The 18756-nt window shown below is 34.6% G+C and overlaps 1 protein-coding gene across 2 annotated transcripts in view; it reads right to left on the bottom strand.

The window, feature by feature from the left end:
* The window catches only part of ankrd10b (ankyrin repeat domain 10b), a 30235-nt gene that overhangs the window by 10906 nt on the left and 573 nt on the right, over positions 1–18756 (bottom strand). For both annotated transcript variants that reach the window (XM_051906980.1, XM_051906981.1), the window contains exons 2-3: positions 14967–15119; positions 12661–12752 (exon numbers count right to left, since the gene is read on the bottom strand). In XM_051906980.1, the coding sequence (XP_051762940.1) occupies positions 12661–12752; positions 14967–15119 (245 nt within the window). The remainder of the gene's footprint in view (positions 1–12660; positions 12753–14966; positions 15120–18756) is intronic.

The raw sequence follows: 18756 nt of genomic DNA, 5'->3' as shown, positions 1-18756 counted from the left end.
AAATTGTCATCATTTACTCACCCCCAAGTTGTTCCAAATCTGTATGAGTTTCTGTCTTCTATTCTATCTTCTACTAGGGTGAGTAAATTATAACAGAATTTTCATTTTTTAATAATTAAAGTTCTGTCATCATTTACACACCCTCATGTCGTTACAAATCTTTCGTTTATCTTCGAAACGCAAATAAAGGAATTTGAATAAAACTTCAGAGAATTCTCTATCCATTGAAAGTCCAATTCACCAAAACTTTGACACTCAACGAACATACAGAGTTCATCAAGTGGTATGGCAAACAGAAGCAGAAACGTGCTTGCTTGATGCATAATAACCAACAAGGTTTATTCTCGTGCATCAAACAAGTACAGTTCAGCTTCTGTTTACCATATTTGATGTGCTCTATGTACGTGCATTGTTCAATGTTTATATGGGAATCAAAGCCTAAATTAAATCTGTTCCTTGAATAAAGCGATCATGTCTCTTCTGAAGACTTCTATATCATATGGATTATTTTTACAATCTCTTTAGAATTGTTGGTGGAATGAACTTTCAATGGAAAGACAGAAATCATTCAGTTCTCATTAAATGTCTTTATTTGAGTTTCGAAGACTAAAGGATTAGTTCACTTTAAAATCAAAATTACCCCAAGATTTACTCACCTTCAATCCATCCTAGGTGTATATGACTTTCTTCTTTCTGATGAATACAATCAGCAGAATATTAATAAAAATCCTGACACGTCCAAGTTTATAATGGCAGTGAATGGGGGCAACAAGTTTGCACTTTCTTCAGCTTCATCGATCCATCATAAACGTACTCCACACGGCTCTGGGGGGGGTAATAAAGTCCTTCTGAAGCAAAGCGATGTGTGTGCAAGAAAAATATCCATATTTAACAAGTTATGAAGTAAAATATCTAGCTTCTGCCAGACCGCCTTCCATATTCAGCTTACAAAGGAAGTGTAATGCCTCTCGCACAAAATTAAAAAAAAAAAAAAAAAAAAAAAGCATAACTGACGCAACGTAAGTTTTTTCGTACGTTGAATATGGAAGGCGGTCAGGTGGAAGCTAGATATTTTACTTTATAACTTGTTAAAGACGTTTTTTTTTTTTTTTTTTTTTTTTTTTTTTTTTACACACAAATGCATCGCTTCGCTTCAGAAGGCCTTTATTAACCCCCGGAGCTGCGTGAAGTATGTGTATACTGGATGGATGCACTTTCTTAAGCTTCAAACTTGATGGTCCTGTTCACTGCCATTATAAAGCTTGGATGAGTCAGGATATTTATTAATATTTCTGCTATTGTGTTCATCAGAAAGAAGTAGTCATATACACCTAGGATGGCTTGAGGGTGAGTAAAGCTTGGGCTAATTTTCATTTTAAAGCAAACTAATCCTTTAACAACAGTCAAATAGGCTTTGAATGACATGAGTAATTGATGACAATTTTCACTTTTGGGCAAACATTTCCTTTAACTTACAATTTTCTTGTATAAAAAGTCAAAGAGGTTTATATATACACATACACACACATTAGACCTGCCAAGTTTGCCACCATTTCCTGGTCATTTCAGTGTGAATAACTGTTTCACTTTGACAAATGACAGTTTTACTTTGGTGAATGAATGACAGTTTTATTTCAGTAATGAAACAGAAGCATTCATTTTGTTTCTTCATTCCTGATATGCTTTGCTACTCTCTATTTCAACTTCATAAATTCTCTTCCATAGCCCTAACACATAACTTCCTGAGCATCAGACCATGCTTACTCTGGACGAGACTAAGGGACTGATTAGACCTGTCCTATATACGTCCTATGGTTAGTCTATAAAAAAAGAAAGAAAGAAATTAATAGGAAATAAATATACATCAACTGCATTGATTTAAGGGCACAATTAAGCAAAGCATGCAGGTCAAAAACAAGAACTATATCTAAAAAAAACTTTGTCTTTTGAAAGTTCTAGGTACAAAAAGTCCTATCAGTAAAACCAATCACCGCATGAAATACCTCAACAGTTTGCCAGTGTGTTGATACTGAAGGGAGCGATAGTGAGAACACTCCTAATGCCACAACAGTGTAGTTTCGTTGAGGGAACTTGGAGTGAGTCAGCAGTGTCTATTTGGAATGCTCTCCCCCTTTTCTAGGATTACTTGAAAAAGTCAAGTCATTTCGAATTCAATAGCTGCAAAACATTGAGATGTGTAGATGTTCTCTAGAATTTTGCCGTAACAGTTAACAAAATGCAATCTTCATTTCTTTTTTCATCATGCCACTTTCATAAGGACAAAGGTGACAGATGATTCATAAAAGAACATGTTTTATTATAAGGTAATCATATCATAGGGTAAATTCTGCAGGCGACATTGTAAATACAAACAGTTTCTCTCTATGAACAAAGTCTCAGAATAAAAGATGCAGACAGGTTAAAACAAAAATACTAGTAATGCTATTAATGCTACTGAGGTCTAGTAATGCAAACCCTCTGATATTTAAGCCCTGTGCTTTACCCTGCTCTCCTTTGCCATTATACTACCTGAACCACACTTTCTCCTACCAGACTTCTGGATCGAGGGCTTTGGGAGACTGTAGGGGAGGGGGGAAATAAACCTTTTCAAAAATATATAAAATATATATTATAGTCTGAGCAGAAGGACTATCTATGTTTAGGACTAAAAAGAAGTTTTACCCATATGATTTGCTTTGGAGAAGGGACGGGAAGTAATAACGAGGAATTGTATGTTTCAATCAGACTTGTGCCGTCCGCATGAGCTTAAAGGCTCGGCATGTCAGAGTTACATATTTAACATATTTAAACATCAAAAGTATAGTGTGCCTTAAAAAGTTTATATTAAATTTACATGGAGTTTTAACTGGACATTTAATAAGGATATTAGGCCAAACACTGTAATTTCAACTGGATATTTTATCTGAAATACCTCCTTTGCAGAATTGAAATAAAACAAGGCAATAAGGAAAGATAATTGACAAAATGACACTAGAAGCCGTGTACGTCACTGGTAAAGAACACAAGAAGCTGAACAAAGTGAATTTAAACCAACATAAGAACCATGAGGCTTTAAAAGAGAAAGGAGTACAAACCTTTCTGTATCACAGAAAGAGAGAAAAGAAGAAAGAAAATGTGACAAAGCACTTTTTTTTCCTTGGCCTTCTGAACTTGGTAGATAAAGACAGAATTGAAGACATCTGAGTGAAGAAAAAAACCAAGATTTCAATGAGCGAAGAGAGATGTAAGCCAAGAACAACCGAAACAAGAAACTGAGGTAACAATTTGTCTGTCTGGAGACATCCAATAGAAAAAGAAAACATATTCAGGATGAGGATACACATTTGTGCAGTTAATAATTGTCAATCTGAGTCCAGGGCATTCAAGATTCAAGCAGAATTTGGAAGAGATCCATTTTCATTTACATTAAGCAATTCCTTTTGTTGCTGTTTTAAAAAAAAAAAAAAAAAAATCTAAATCCGATGCGATCTGGAAGAACAGTTCCAGCAATAAGGCAATACATTAATCTTGGTTTCTTGCAAGTTCCTTTGTCTTCTGTACACCATTCATGTTGTTTTGGTTCCAGTCCAAGAGATGTTGAAGGAATATCAGACATTTGGATCACAATGAAATGGTGCTTATTTGTCAGTTTTTAAGGTAGGAATAGTGTGGTCTGCTCAAGTGTCCAGAGAATATTTTCATTGGTGGCCATTATGTTTTCTCCAGAAAAGAAAAGTATCATCTGGATTTGGGTCTCAAGATATCAATTAAAATAAAAGCTAGAAATAAATAGTGAGGAATCAGATAAAACATCCAGTTTTGCATTTTTTTTAGGCCATGTAGATTTTTGGTGAACAAGACAATTCTGAAGTTTGTGTCCTGTGTTTGAACTCACAAAGTCTAATGAACATTATATAAAAGATTTCTGAAGAGAAATAACAAAATACAAGTGAGTGTTAGAACACGAGACCTCACCATTGATAAGGAGTGGCAAACTAACTTTAAATTTGTAAAAAAAAAAAAAAAATAAGAGGAAGAATCGTATTTTTTTTCTAGGATTCAAGGCGAATGTTTAAATAGATTTTTAAAAATATAAAATAAAAACCCAAAACCCTCGTTCCTTTCTATCTCCTACCTAGGCCTATATTATAAAACCCTTTTTATTTTAAACCTTTTCTTCTGCTTTGAATTGGGTAAATCTGACACTATAGCTGTCATGATAATTAATGCTTCCTGGGGCTTCAGTACCACTACCACTGTAAGACTTGACACATTGCTTATACTGCCATGATAAAAATCCTATTTGTCTGGCTGCTAAATGCACATTTCATCATTATCTCAAAAGCATTTCCAAAAGGGTAATAAACACAACATGCACTAATATAAATTGAACAATTAAAAACAACCCCTAGTTCCCCAAGAACAAGATGTTTCTCCTTTGTAATTTTAAATGCCACATTACTCATGGACAAGTAAGAGATAATCCATGGCTAGCTGTGCTTTAAATGATTTTTAAATTTGATTCAAATCATTTAATGCACAGCTAGCCGTGGATTATCCCGCTTATACCATGGTCATTTGTCAGCATAAGCTGTTATTGATATCTGCAGATCAATATTTGACCGGAAGGGTAAAAAAAAAAATGAAGGTTATTTCGTCAGTTAAGGCTCGTTAGATCTAGCACTCTGCCCACTTTATAACAGACACAGAGATAAAGTAGTGCAGTAAGATTAAATTTATTTCAATGAATGAATTATAGCACTTATTTGAATTAACTATCGAGAGAGATGCATGTGTGAATTACCTCCATCTGTGCAGCGAAGCTGTGAGTTTAATTACTTCAAAACCAGCAATGTTACCCCCGCGTTGCTGAGAAATATAATGTAGTGATTCAGTCGTGAAGCCATTTTATTAAAAGTCACGGGGCAGCGTTGACAAGTTTCTGTGCTCCTGAATGTTTCTGTGTGCACAGCATGATCTCTAAGTGACGTATGCGTCAATGAAATGTGTGGTTCAATGAAAAGTGCATTAATATAGAATGGTGATTAAACTGACTTGAAACCCCTGTGCATTAAAAAGTTACACTGCACACATTCCAGCCAATCAGAATTGAGAATTCAGACAGACCATGGTATAATGCAATATAACTGTTTAAGTAATCAGATTACTTCTATCACTGATTTGTTATCAAAAATCAAAATTATCAATTATAATACCATTATCTATTTTATATAGTAGGTATGGAACCACTGGAACAGTTTAAACTGTTTAACTAAGACCTTTGAAGAGATTATTTCTCTCTCTGGTGCCCGTTTGTCTATCTAGACACCTGTCTGAAACTCTTCAGGTGTGTGAGGACTTCTCTCTTTTCCCCTAAACACAAGGCCATAAACTATTCAATCTAAAGTCCTCCGTTAAATGATTCTCCGTTATGCAACACATACAGATTAAAAATTTTGACTTGCCATGTCAATTTAGAATGAAAATATTACACTCAGAAAAATATCAATTGACAAAATGCTACCACAAATGTAAGAATGTTTAAAGTAGTTTTACACTGAATTTTTCAAAAAATTTTATTGGGAGTAAATAAAATGCTGCGAAATCCAAAATTTACCATGTGACAATAACAGAATGCAGCCTTCTATACTGTAAATTTTTAGCAACTAATGTATTGCTCTTTTTTTCTTTTTTACAGTGTTTTACAACTTACTTTTATTGCAAAACTTTACATTAAGATTAAATTAACATCAGTTAATACATTAGGTATCCTGAACTATCAATGAACAATATGAGAACAGCATTTATTAAGTTACGTAAATGGTAATCAAACTACACTATAAAATACTTTTAACTTTTCAAGTTGTATACATTAATGTCAATGTATTAAGAATAAGTAAGAGATAATCCATGGCTAGCTGTGCATTAAACAGTTTTAATGCACGATGTGGAGGCAAAGAACCGCCCGACGCAAAGCTGAGTGCTTTCAAATCGTTTAATGCACAGCTAGCCGTTGATTATAAGGCTTATACCATGGTCTTTTGCCAGCATTGACAATTTGAATCTGTCATTGATGTTTGCAGAGCAATATTTGACTGGAAGGGTAAAAATGATGGTTATTTTCATCAGTTAAGGCTAGTTAGATCTAGCATTCTGCCCGCTTTAAATCAGACAGAGATAAAGTAGTGCGGTAAGATTACATTTATTTGAATTAATGAATTATAGCATTTATTTGAATTAATTATCTAGAGAGAGACAGAGAGCGAGAGATGAAAGATGCGTGTGAATTACCTGCGTCTGTGCAGCATCTTTCTATTATCAACAAAGTTTAATAAAAAAAAACCTAAAAAAAAACCAGCAATGTTACCCCCTCATTGCTGAGAAATATAATGTAGCCATTCACTAGCAAAACTATTTTATTAATAGAAGTCGCAGGGCATCGTTGATTAGTTTTTGTGCTCCTGAATGTTTCTGTGTGCACGCAGCACGATCTCTGATCTCTGTGTGCTTCAATGAAAACAGTGCATTAATAAAGAACACGATTAAACTGACTTGCACACCTTCCAGCCAATCAGAATCGAGTATTCAGACAGACCATGGAATAAAAATGAATTAACAAACAATAGTACATTTACAAATTATCCTTAACATAGATTAACAAATTAACAATATAATAATCATTGTTAGTTCACGATACAAAATGAAACTAATGTTAACAAACTAAAAATTATTAGTAGTGTCACCAGTTTTAATTAATGGCATTAGATTATTGTTATAAATGATATTAAATGTCTGTTAACACTGTGCTGACCACAAACATATGGCATTCAAGAGAGGAGAACAACATCTGAAGATCGAATTTGCAGTTGCAGTTCAGCAGGCTTGTGCTCTTTAGACCAAAAGCCTGCAAAAAACACTACTAAGATGATCGTTGTTCCACAAAACACATCATACATTTGCTTTACAAAATAGGATTTTGCTTGACCTCAGTCAACTGATGTCTGAAGATAACACATGTAAACAGTGTTATTAAAAATGCATGAATTACGAACCACATTTAAGCACAACAGATTTAAGACCATTTTTCAATGATCTGGTAGTGTAAAACGACAATGAAAAGATTTCACTTTTTTTTTTTTTTACATTTTAAATTATACAAATTGAATGTATTTAATGTTTCAGTCAGTAACGGAAATGTTGGTTTCATGTATATATGTGCCTCTGTGGAAGAACAGATCATTTCCAGTTATGCATTATGTACACCATCATTAAAATATGCCTTAAATTCCCAAGTGGCATTTCTCATTGTCAAGAGATATGAAATGGTGAGAGTCTGTTAAGATTTGACTGTTGCATTTCCCCAGAATGAGCAACAAGAACACTCCTGCTCCACTGAATGTGTGTGTGGCACAGTGACAACTCTTAATACTTCCAAAAACCAAATCTTAGTAAGAGAGCCTTGTTGCAAAACCCTGGAGATCTGTTGAGAAACAACCAAGATTATGTATGAGCTTCCATCAGAATCTCTCTGCAAAGTCAACTGCATGTTTCGTAACACATGCTGTATGAGCAGGTCAAACTACAGCCGTATACTAACATGACTCTAAATGCTGAACAAGGTGTTGAAGAAAAGTGAGTGAAGTAGATCTGCACATGCCTATGGCATATGACAGTCAGTGGGTGTCCAATACTGCTCACTGAGGGCCACTTTTCTGCAGAGTTTAGCTGTAACCCTAATTAAACACACCAGAACCAGTTAATCAAGGTTACTATTTTTTTTACTATTTATTTGTTTAAAAAAAAAAAAAAAAATAATAATAATAATAATAATAATAATGATAATAATATGTTGCATGTTCACATGTGTGTTCTTGCATTATTTTTGTACAATTTCTTTTCTTTTAAAATAGATTACAGTGTTTTTATAACTTAAAAGGGATAGTTCACCCAAAAATGAAAATTCTGTCATCATTTACTCACCCTCAAGTTGTTCCAAACCTGTATGAGATTCTTTCTTCTGCTGAACACAAAAGAAGATATTTTGAAGATTGTCGGTAACCAAAACAGTTGATGGGCCCCATTGACTTCTGGAAGTCTGGAAGACTGGAAGTCAATAGGGCCCATCAACTGTTTGGTTACCCATATTCTTCTAAATATCTTCTTTCGAGTTCAGCAGAAGAAAGAAATTCATACAGGTTTGGAACAACTTGAGGGTGAGTAAATGATGACAGAATTTTCATTTTTGGGTGGACTATCCTTTTAAGGCCCGTTCACACCAAGGACAATAACAATAATGATAAAGATATAGTTCAAGAAGTGTTTTAAATATAAAAGAATAGTCCACACCACAACTATAACAATAACAGATCAGAGGAAGCATATTCTAATCACTTTCAAAACAATTTTTTTTTAGCTGCTGAATGATAAAAACATTGACAGCCAATTAGAATCCATCCTGCTTCAAAGAGATCGAGCATTTAAAGTAGCAGACAACAAAACTGCAGCACATGCTTATAGTAAACAGGACATTGCCATATACTGGTGTGGACTAGAGTTGTCAAAAGTACCAACTTGGGTAAATTTTAAAAAATATGACACTTTGAGCGCTGTTGAGTGGATTTGTAAACACCTCTGATTGGCCATTGTGTTCAAGTGCTCATCAGATATGTCTGTGATTGGCTTCATTGAGCAACGCTTCAAAAACGTAAGTAAATTGTAAATAGTCAATGACGCTCTTCACCGAGCGCATGCACAGATACACACGGGAGCGTTTGAAAGAAGGCTTTCAAAACGCTTTCAAATTCAAACACTTCTGTGTGCTTTTAAACGCTCCCGTGCGTTGATCATTGTAGCCAATCACAGACATATCTGATGAGCACTTGAACACAATGGCCAATCAGAGGAGTTTACGAATCCACTCAACAGCACTTAAAGCGTCACATTTTTAAAATTTCAGTACCAACTGGTACCAAAGTCGGTACTATTGACAACACTAGTGAGGACGCTAATATAGTTAGTTATCTTAGCTTGTTCTTTGTATGAATGGGCCTTTAGAATTCTAGAAAAACTAAAAATATATCAAATGCAATAAAATGCAAGGTAACACTTTATTTTAAGGTGACGTAGTTGCACGTTACTACATGTACTTACTGTAGTAATAACAGTAAATTATGCATAATTACAAGTAACTAACGCTAAACCAAACCCTAACCGCAACTCTATAGTAAGTACATGTAGTTAAATAAGTACTGAGTAACAATAATTGAGTAAGTATGATGTAACTCTGTCACCTTAAAATAAATTGGAACCAAATGTAAAATAATGACATTGCAGAGACATTTTGAATGGAGTTCAATTCATCCTTGACACCATGGGGTCTCTCACACTTCATTTCATCTTATCTCCCAACAAGGAAAAAACAACAAAAAACCCTTATTAACCAAGGACAATTTAAAATAGCAACAGTTGTTTTTTCGCTTTTGAGCTATGAGGAAATGTGCAACCGTTTGCAACCTTGAAATGACAACACATTTAAAATCAAAAAGTGAAGGAAACAAAAAGGATATTACCTCCGCACTTGACAGGGGATTATAGAAGACATGGTAGAGATCATCAAATTACGAAATTCAGAATACATTTCACATTTAGGCAAAATCAAGCCAATAATACCAAATCTGGTGACATATTTCAGAAGAGCTCCATCAAAATACATTGAGCGTATTTAGGTCACTTTTCAAAATCACATTTTCAGCTTGGATTACCAAAGCAATACAAATTTAACATTGAATCTTGATATATACATTGCTGTCTTTTAGAGTCTAGCCCAGGGTTGCCCAATCCTGTTCCTGGAGATCTACCTGCAAGAGTTCAGATCCAACACACCGGTCTATAATTATTCAAGTGCTCCTGAAGTTCTTAATTAGATGCTTCAGTTGTGTTTGTTCATGGCTGGAGCTGAACTGAAGGAAGGCAGTTTTCCAGGAACAGGATTGGGCACCCCTGGTCTATCCCAATGGACAAAAGCTGTCCTATACTGTGTATTGTGACACATAACAGTAGGGTTCAATTCGTTAATAGCAGTCCATTAGGTATCATAGTCCAACAAGAACAGCATTTATTAATCTTGGATAAATGTTAATTTTTACATTAACAGATTTTTGTATGAACTATCCAAAATGTATTATGAATAAACAATCATCAATAAACAATAATATATGGTAACACTTTAAAATAAGGTTCATATATTAACATTAGTTAATGAATTAACTAACATGAACAAACCATGCGCAATACTGTATTTGTTAATCTTTGCTAAAGTTAGTTAAGAAAAATACAGCAGTTCATTGTTTGTTCATGTTAGTTCACAGTGCATTAACTAATGATAAATACAACTCTTGATTTTAATATATTAGTAAATGTTGAACTTAACATTAACAAAGATTAATAAATGCTGTAGAAGTGCAGTTCATTATTAGTTAACCAATATAGTTAACTAATGTTAACTAATGAACCTTATTGTAAAGTGTTACCTAATATATTTATAAATTAACATTAACTAAATAAATTTAATTAAATGCCGTAAAAATTGTCAGTTCATGATATCCAATTCATTAATGTTCACTTTTTTTGTTACTCTGTTAGTTCACCTAAAAATGAAAATTCTGTCATTAATTACTCACCCTCATGTCGTTCCACACCCGTAAGACCTTCATTCATCTTCAGAACACAAATTAAGATATTTTTTGATGAAATCCGAGAGATTTTTTTATCATCCATTGAAAGCAACGAAATTATCGTCATTCAAGGTCCAGAAAGGTAGTAAAGACATCGTTAAAATAGTCAACATGACTACAGTGGTTCAACCTTAATGTTATGAAGCGACGAGAACACTTTTTGTGTGCAAAAAACAAAACAAAAATAACGACTTTATTCAAAAAAATTAATCTCTCCCGTCATTCTCGTACACTATTTACGTTGCAAAGCTTCCGTGTTTACGCCGAACGCCAGCTCAGTACTGGCATGCGTGTAATGCTGACTAGTAGCTGGCCAATAATAAGCCGGCGTTCTGATGTAGAACTTGGAAAGCGCTGCAACGTAAAGAGAGAATGAGAATGACAGGGAAGAGACGAATTTGTTGAATAAAGTCATTATTTTTGCGCACAAAAAGTATTTTCGTCGCATCATAATACCTTGAATGACGGTAATTTTGTCGCTTTCAATGAAGGATTAAAAAAAAAAAAAAAAAAAAAAAACCTCTCGATTTCATTAAAATATCTTAATTTGTGTTCCGAAGATGAACGAAGGTCTTACGGGTTTGGAACAACATGAGGGTGAGTAATAAATGACAGAATTTTCATTTTTGGGCGAACTAACCCTTTAATGAAAAAGATCTAATAAACCATCTTCATCTAAAAAACACTGTAAGGGATTTTTTTTTTTAATAGTACCAATATACAGGCATATATTGTCCTAGAATGTACAATTTTTCATAAACTTCAAATTAGTTTCCTTCACACATATACATATATATATATATATATATATATATATATATATATATATAAAAAAAAAAGCTTTAAAATCATTATAAAATCTCAAATAAATCAAATTTGACTGGATTACAATGTAACACTTTATAATAAGGTCTCACTTGTTAACATTAGTTATATATTAATTAACATGAACTAACAATGAGCAATACATTTGTTACAGTATTTATTAATCTTTGTTAATGTTAGCTGTTCATTGTTTGCTCATGTTAGTTCACAGTGCATTAACTAATGTTAAAAAATACAACTTTTGATTTTAATAATCTACTAGTAAATGTTGAAATTAACAAACTAAGATTAATAAATGCTGTAGAAATATTGTTAAAGGGATAGTTCACCCAAAAATGGAAATTTGATGTTTATCTGCTTACCCCCAGGGCACCCTAGTTGTAGGTGACTTTGTTTCTTCAGTAGACACAACGGTTGGAGTTAAAAATCATCGTTTGTGTTCTACTGAAGAAACAAAGTCACCTACATCTTGGATACCCTGGGGGTAAGCAGATAAACATCAAATTTTCATTTTTGGGTGAACTATCCCTTTAATTCTTAGTTCATGTTAACTAAAGTAGTTAACTAATGTTAACTAATGAAACCTTATTGTAAAGTGTTACCAATATATGCATATTTATTCAATATTCATCTCTTATATTGGTGCCAGGTCATGCAAGGCCCCACAAAATTGTAGGTACACAGCCTCAATTCCATGGCGTAAACCTTTCATTTAACAGTTAACAGCATGATAAAGAATATAAACATTATAGTTCAAATTCTTTCATTTATAACTCGTGCAAGTTTTAAAATCAAGTAAAAATGTGAGATTGAAAATCAGTCAGTTTTCTACCACTCAGGACAATGGGGCTCATGTGTCATCATTACAGAGAAGAGTTGGGAAACCTCAATTCAAGATGGTCTCACTATAATTCACTCGTGTCATGTGCCCGTATTGTCGTGCAGCAGAAGAAATGACAAGTAGAGCCTTATATTCAAGAGAATCAACATTTCAGTTTTGATGGAGCCCTTCTTAAATGAGATGCCAGTGGGGCATTTGAATGGATGCAAGGGACAGAGAGAGAGATACAGTTACTCTGCGCAGCAGCTAGAGAAGACTTACTCTGCCTTGGCTCCCTGGACCAGGAGGGTGCTAATGCAGTCAGTGCTGCCTGCACGGGCCGCTTTGTGGAGGGGGGTTTCGCCAACATAGTCCTACAAAATAGAGAGAGAATCTAAAGCACCAGCAGGGAGTAGGACTGTCATGATTAAGAAATTTTTGCTTATGACCGGTTACAGTATAATCTTACAGTATACAGTAAAATACAGTATATACACCTTCAAGTCATCAATTATTCATACTGAACTGATAATTCTTAATTCAAGGGGGAATTTTTACCATTCAAAAACACAGTAAAACAGTAATACTGGGAAAAAATTATTAAATTTTCTAATTGAATACATTTTAAAATGTAATTTATTCATGTGATGGCAACCCTGGATTTTCAGCATCATTACTGCAGTCTTCAGTGTCACATGATCCTTCAGAAATCATTCTAATAAAACATTTATTATTATCAATGCTGAAAACACTTGAGCTGCCTAATAATTTTGTAGAAATTGTGATTTATTTTTTTCAAGATAAAGAGTAAGTTCAAAAGAACTGCATTTATTTGAAATAAATAAAAGTATTAATTTCTTTAAAAATTAAATAAAAACAGTATAATCTTTATGGTCCATTTTGAAGTTAGTCCACTATGATATTTTTTGGGACCCAGCCAACCTAAATATCATATTAGGCCTATAGTAATATACTATTCATTATTATTTTTAGGCAACTGAAATCTCTGTTTATTCCAAATTCTTCACTTTTTAACCCATCTTCTACAGCCAAAATAACCTGCAATAGCAAAAATACATCACATGAACCTTAAAATAAAGTGAAAGCAGAATGACTCGCATTCACAATGTCAAAGTGCAGCAGAAACTACACTTTCCAGATGAAATGGGCATTTTATATTTGCTTTAAATGTGGATGACTATGAGCTTTGAACTTTAAAGTGAACCACGATCGTGGTTCTCAAAATAAATCTGGATTACATCAACTAATTGCAATCATGTAATACTTATTGGAATCATGTCATACAACTTATTTAAACCTTCCTCTTAGTTAGTTGATGAGACAACATTTCTAACATTTCTCATTTCTAGTTTTCAATCTAATATTTACATTATATTACTTCAGCTTTGTCAATTTTTAATAGCTTTGGTTAACAACAAAAATACTGTGTGTAGACTATCCAGACTGCTGAATATGGCAGCAATCACCATATTGCTGGAAGTGAAAGTGTAATCTCTTCGTCATAACCCAGCATCATCATTTATTTAGGAGCTGGTGGATCATCCCGGCAGAGCAGCAAAGGCGCTCCCAGCAGGAACTATAAACTTTTCACTTTTGACAGAAAGCTACAGTAAACACTTAAATGAGCATCTGAGCGTTACCCAGCCCTTTCAGCACAATCAGCGATTCACTGGAGAAGAATGTGGGTCAGACTCTCGCCCAGTAGCTTTTCACTCCAGCATGATTCATCGAAGTATCAAAAGACAAGACTGCATAAGAGATCAGTCGATGAGAAAGGTGATGCCCTTATATGCCAATGGGGATGTGGAACTAGCCTATATTTGGAGAACACATCACTGGTTATGCAACAACGGCCTAGTAATCTAATTTCTCTGCTGTAACACACCAGTGAATGGTGGGGGGTGGGGAAAATATGAATAAACAGAAATGTTCTCATATGCTGATGGGGATTAGTACATTCTGCACATATAGAAAACATAATAATGATACAGTACATGAACACAGCCAAACAAACACATTCGTGAAGGGCCTCAGAAAACTCTGCCAAAACCAAAGCTGATTGGATCTGGGGTTATCGTCAAAAATAAGCACAAGTATAAGCCAAATTCCATAAACACCTCTACTTTCATGTGGGGAAACTGTAGGGATTGAAAAAAAAAAAAAGAAAAAAAAAAAAAAAAAAAAGAAACTTCTGTCATCATTTACTCACCCTCAAGTTGTTCAAAACCTGTATAAATTTCTTTGTTCACACAAAGGAAGATATTTGGAAGAATGTTTGTAACCAAGCAGATCTCGCCCCCCATTAAATACCATAGTATTTTTATTTCCGACTATGGTATTTTTTCCAAATTCTGACTGAATGAATCACATTCAAAGGCACTGAAAAATCATGTGGCCACCTGTTTTGTGTTGTGCCAAATATCACCCCCTTTAAACAAGTTCTTCCTCATCTTGTTTGGGACATGTCCTGCTCTGTTTTCTCACATAACTCCACGTTTGCAGAGAGAGAATAGCCCTTGACCACTGATGCATCTCATATATCACCTCATAAGGCAATGATCTCTTACCTGTCTGTTTATATCAGCTCCAGCTTGCAGCAGCCAGAGCAAGCACTGTGGATGACCCCCGAAGGCAGCAATATGAGCAGGCGTCTGGGCAAACCGAGAGGTCACAGAGTTCACACCACATCCCACCTGCACTAGACGCACTACACACTCCAGCTGGGTGATGGGAGAGGACAAAGAAAAAAGTGCCTTTAATTAGTGCTCAACTGATATGGGCTTTTCAACAGCTGATGGTAATTGATATCGATATATAGAGCAGGATAGCAGATATGTGACCCTGGACCACAAAACAGTTATAAGTCACACGGGTATATTTGCAGCAATAGCCAACAATACATTGTATGGGTCAAAATTATTGATTTTTCTTTTATGCCAAAAATCATTAGGATATTAAGTAAAGATCATGTTCCATGAAGATATTTTGTAAATGTCCTACTGTAAATATATCAAAAATTTATTTTTGTGAGTGGATGTGCATTGCTAAGGACTTAATTTAGATTTTTTTGCACCATCAGATTCCAGATTTTCAAATAGTTGTATCTCGGCCGAATATTGTCCTATCCTAACAAATCCATACATCAGCTTTCAGATGATGTATAAATCTCAATTTCAAAAAAAATTTACCCTTATAACTGGTTTTGTGGTCCAGGGTCACAAATAATGGCAATATTTAAAATACAATACATAAATGCATATTTAAAATACAATTTATTAATGATAAATGAGATGTAGACAAACTGCTAAAATTTTGGAAGAAAAAACACATTTCCGAGGTCCTCAGTAGTAGAAGTCGTCATAGTTGGGTATACTTGTTCACAGTGGTGAACAGAAACTACAACAAATATAATTTTTGCATTCCCATTTGCTCCAATAGCAAAAGAAAAAAATACACAATGTCAGAAGAGAGAAAAGATGTCAAATTTGCCGTTACTCCCTCAGCCGTTGTATTAGGATGTTTTCACACTAGAATTTTTGGTTGCCGGGTTCGATTGACGTCAGAGTTTGGTTCGTTTGGATGATGTGAACCTGCGAACCATATCAGAGTCTGCATAAAAAGGTTGGTCTGGGGTACGGTTCATGTCTGCTGATATGAATGCAATCATACTAAATCATAAGTGAACTGCTACCAAGTGAAGCAGCACTCATGCAGCAGCGTTAACTAATTTTGTGTAATTTAATGCCAACGTTATCAGGGGTGTGCACAAATATTCAATCTGTAATAATTACCTGAAAAATAAAAATACTGTTTGAATTTTGCTACATGTTGCTTTGCTGGCCGTAAATGCAGTGAATCCATGATAAATCATAAGCATGCAAAATAAAACTCACAGTTATACTAACTAAATGCATTGGATGGCGCTGTGGAGCATGTAAGCAAGATTGCATTTGATCACAGAAGGCGTAGTGAAGTTTGGAATTAATTTGATCAAAATTATCTTACTAAATGATCTTACAAAATGGAATTACTTTTTATCAAATTAATCAACATTGCCTCTTTGTCACCATCTCTGTTTGAAACCTGCAATTGCAGTTATATGCAGAATTATTATCGTTACATGCGTTGTGCATCGGCACGGCTCCTAAGCACGGATGAATCCAATGTTTGCTGTCAGTCACCACATCAGTGTGGACACTGTTCTTCGGAATCACAGATTCTACATCTTGGAAGTATGACCAAAATAAGAATTTTCACTGGAAAATGTCATCTGAACAAGTAAGTAACAAATCTGCATCTTCTGTTCTCACCAACTGAGGAAAAAATCATTAGGCCTACAATAAATCGCGCTGCCAGTGTTGATTAAATCTAACGATTGCCTAGCTCAGATCACGTCAAACCGTGCAATTTATTATTATTGTTATACTTTGTTCTCAAATTGTTAATGTTAACGACATCAGCATTGCGTGACTGTGTATTTAGTGTGTATTAGCGTTACCTGTAGATTTAAATGTCTGTAGCCACTCCGCAGTCCGAAGTCTTTTGCTTTTGACTACAGGTGAATCTCCAGTTGTCACTAATGATTGTCATATGGACCTTTCTGAATTACAATCCACCATCAAAATGATAAGTTTAATTATTCCAGCTGCTGTGAGAACGCTATAAATGATCCGCTACAAGCAGCATCCTATATGCATAGTCTACTAGCTGGGACTTGTTCTTTATGTAAACAGATGTGACGTAATGACGCGAAGACGAACGGCAGCATGTTCGAATTTCCATCAGAAACCCACCAGTACCAATTTTATTATAAAACATTACAAGCTTACTGTTGTGAATCCGGCTAAGGTAAGGAGATAGTTTTGAACACTGGCTGGTTATGTACTTGCTCAAAAATTGATTTTGGATAATTTTTAACCAAAAAAAGTTACGGACTGCAGCTTTAATAACTGTAGAAAAAAAAACACATCACAGTCTGTGAAATGGGTCCATTATTTCTTCTCCACTGATAGGGTTATACAACACTTCTGTTAATCATCCAAATTAGGCTTAATAATTGATCTCGCTTTAACGCACCTGGCTAAGAAAACAATTGCATTTGACAAAAGAACCATTTAGTACATTTAATAGACGGTTACTGTTGTGTTTCAACATTCCCTGATCCTTGTTCCTGCAAGATCTCAAATTTCACCCTAACTCTTCCTGTTATTCATCTAATCAAAAGTGCATTAAAAACAACTCTTCTCCAGACACTCCCATGCTTTAGAAGACATTACACTAAGCAAACAACACACAGAAAGTGGGAGTGGCACCAGAACAGAGAGGTTTATAGCTTCCTCATGACTATTTTATAAGTCTTATCAGATTTGGCATCACTTCAATTCAACTGGAATCTAGTTTGATCTAAAACCCTGTTGATGAAGCTCATACACTGACACTGATGAATTCCCCTTGAAAGGTTGTGATGCAAGTCCATGCATGCATCCTGTGGAGCTTTAAAAGTCAATGCAATGCAGAAAATACTTTCCCTTTCAGTAACACATTTCTAAAAATAAACGGATGGGTTGGTGTTTATATCAGCCTGCTGACTCTAATAGTTCATCTGGTTGGGTAACTTCGAGACATCTGAGAATGCCACACATCAGGCATCAGTTACATAAATAATGTAGCTCTTGAGAAAGTGAGGGGAACCTGAAGTTCAGCATCATTACCTGAGGGAAAAACTACACCCCAGGTATCAATCTAAAAATACACGTGTATAAATACTGACAAAATACTGAAATGTTTGACCACATGTGCAGTTCTTATGACCCGGTTCTTTTTAGTGAATCAAAAACACTTGTTCATAAGTTAAAGCAGTTGAACCGTATTATGACCGATAACTATTACTGTATTGTTGTATCTATTATTCTTCTGAGGCGGGTTATTCATATGACAACGTAAATACTTATTATTTATGCATGTCATAAGTTATAGACTATAAAATACATTAATATAAATACAATATGCTTGTTAGTTTCATATTTTATTTGACATCTTTGAATGTAATGCGATAATATTAATGTCACGTGTATGAACACATTAGCTGCATTCAATTTCTTATGCGGTATAATTGTTCTGTTGAAATTAGAAATTATGTCACCATTTGACATCAGTAACTGCATTTCTTTTCTACGTCTTCAAAGTACGAAAAGGCTCGATTAAGGGAAACGGCATCGTTAAAAATGGTTCGTCTTCGTTTAGTTCTTGCTCTTTTATATTCACCACGGGTTTATAATCACTAGACAAGCCTGTTAATATCATGACAGAGTCGGAAAACGGAAAAACAAATTAAACATCAAGCCAGACTGCCTGTCT

The sequence above is a fragment of the Ctenopharyngodon idella genome, chromosome 9 (assembly GCF_019924925.1).
Source record: "Ctenopharyngodon idella isolate HZGC_01 chromosome 9, HZGC01, whole genome shotgun sequence".
NCBI lineage: Eukaryota > Metazoa > Chordata > Actinopteri > Cypriniformes > Xenocyprididae > Ctenopharyngodon > Ctenopharyngodon idella.
The sequence above is the reverse complement of the archived record's forward strand: the minus strand, read 5'-3'. Positions and strand labels throughout refer to the sequence as shown.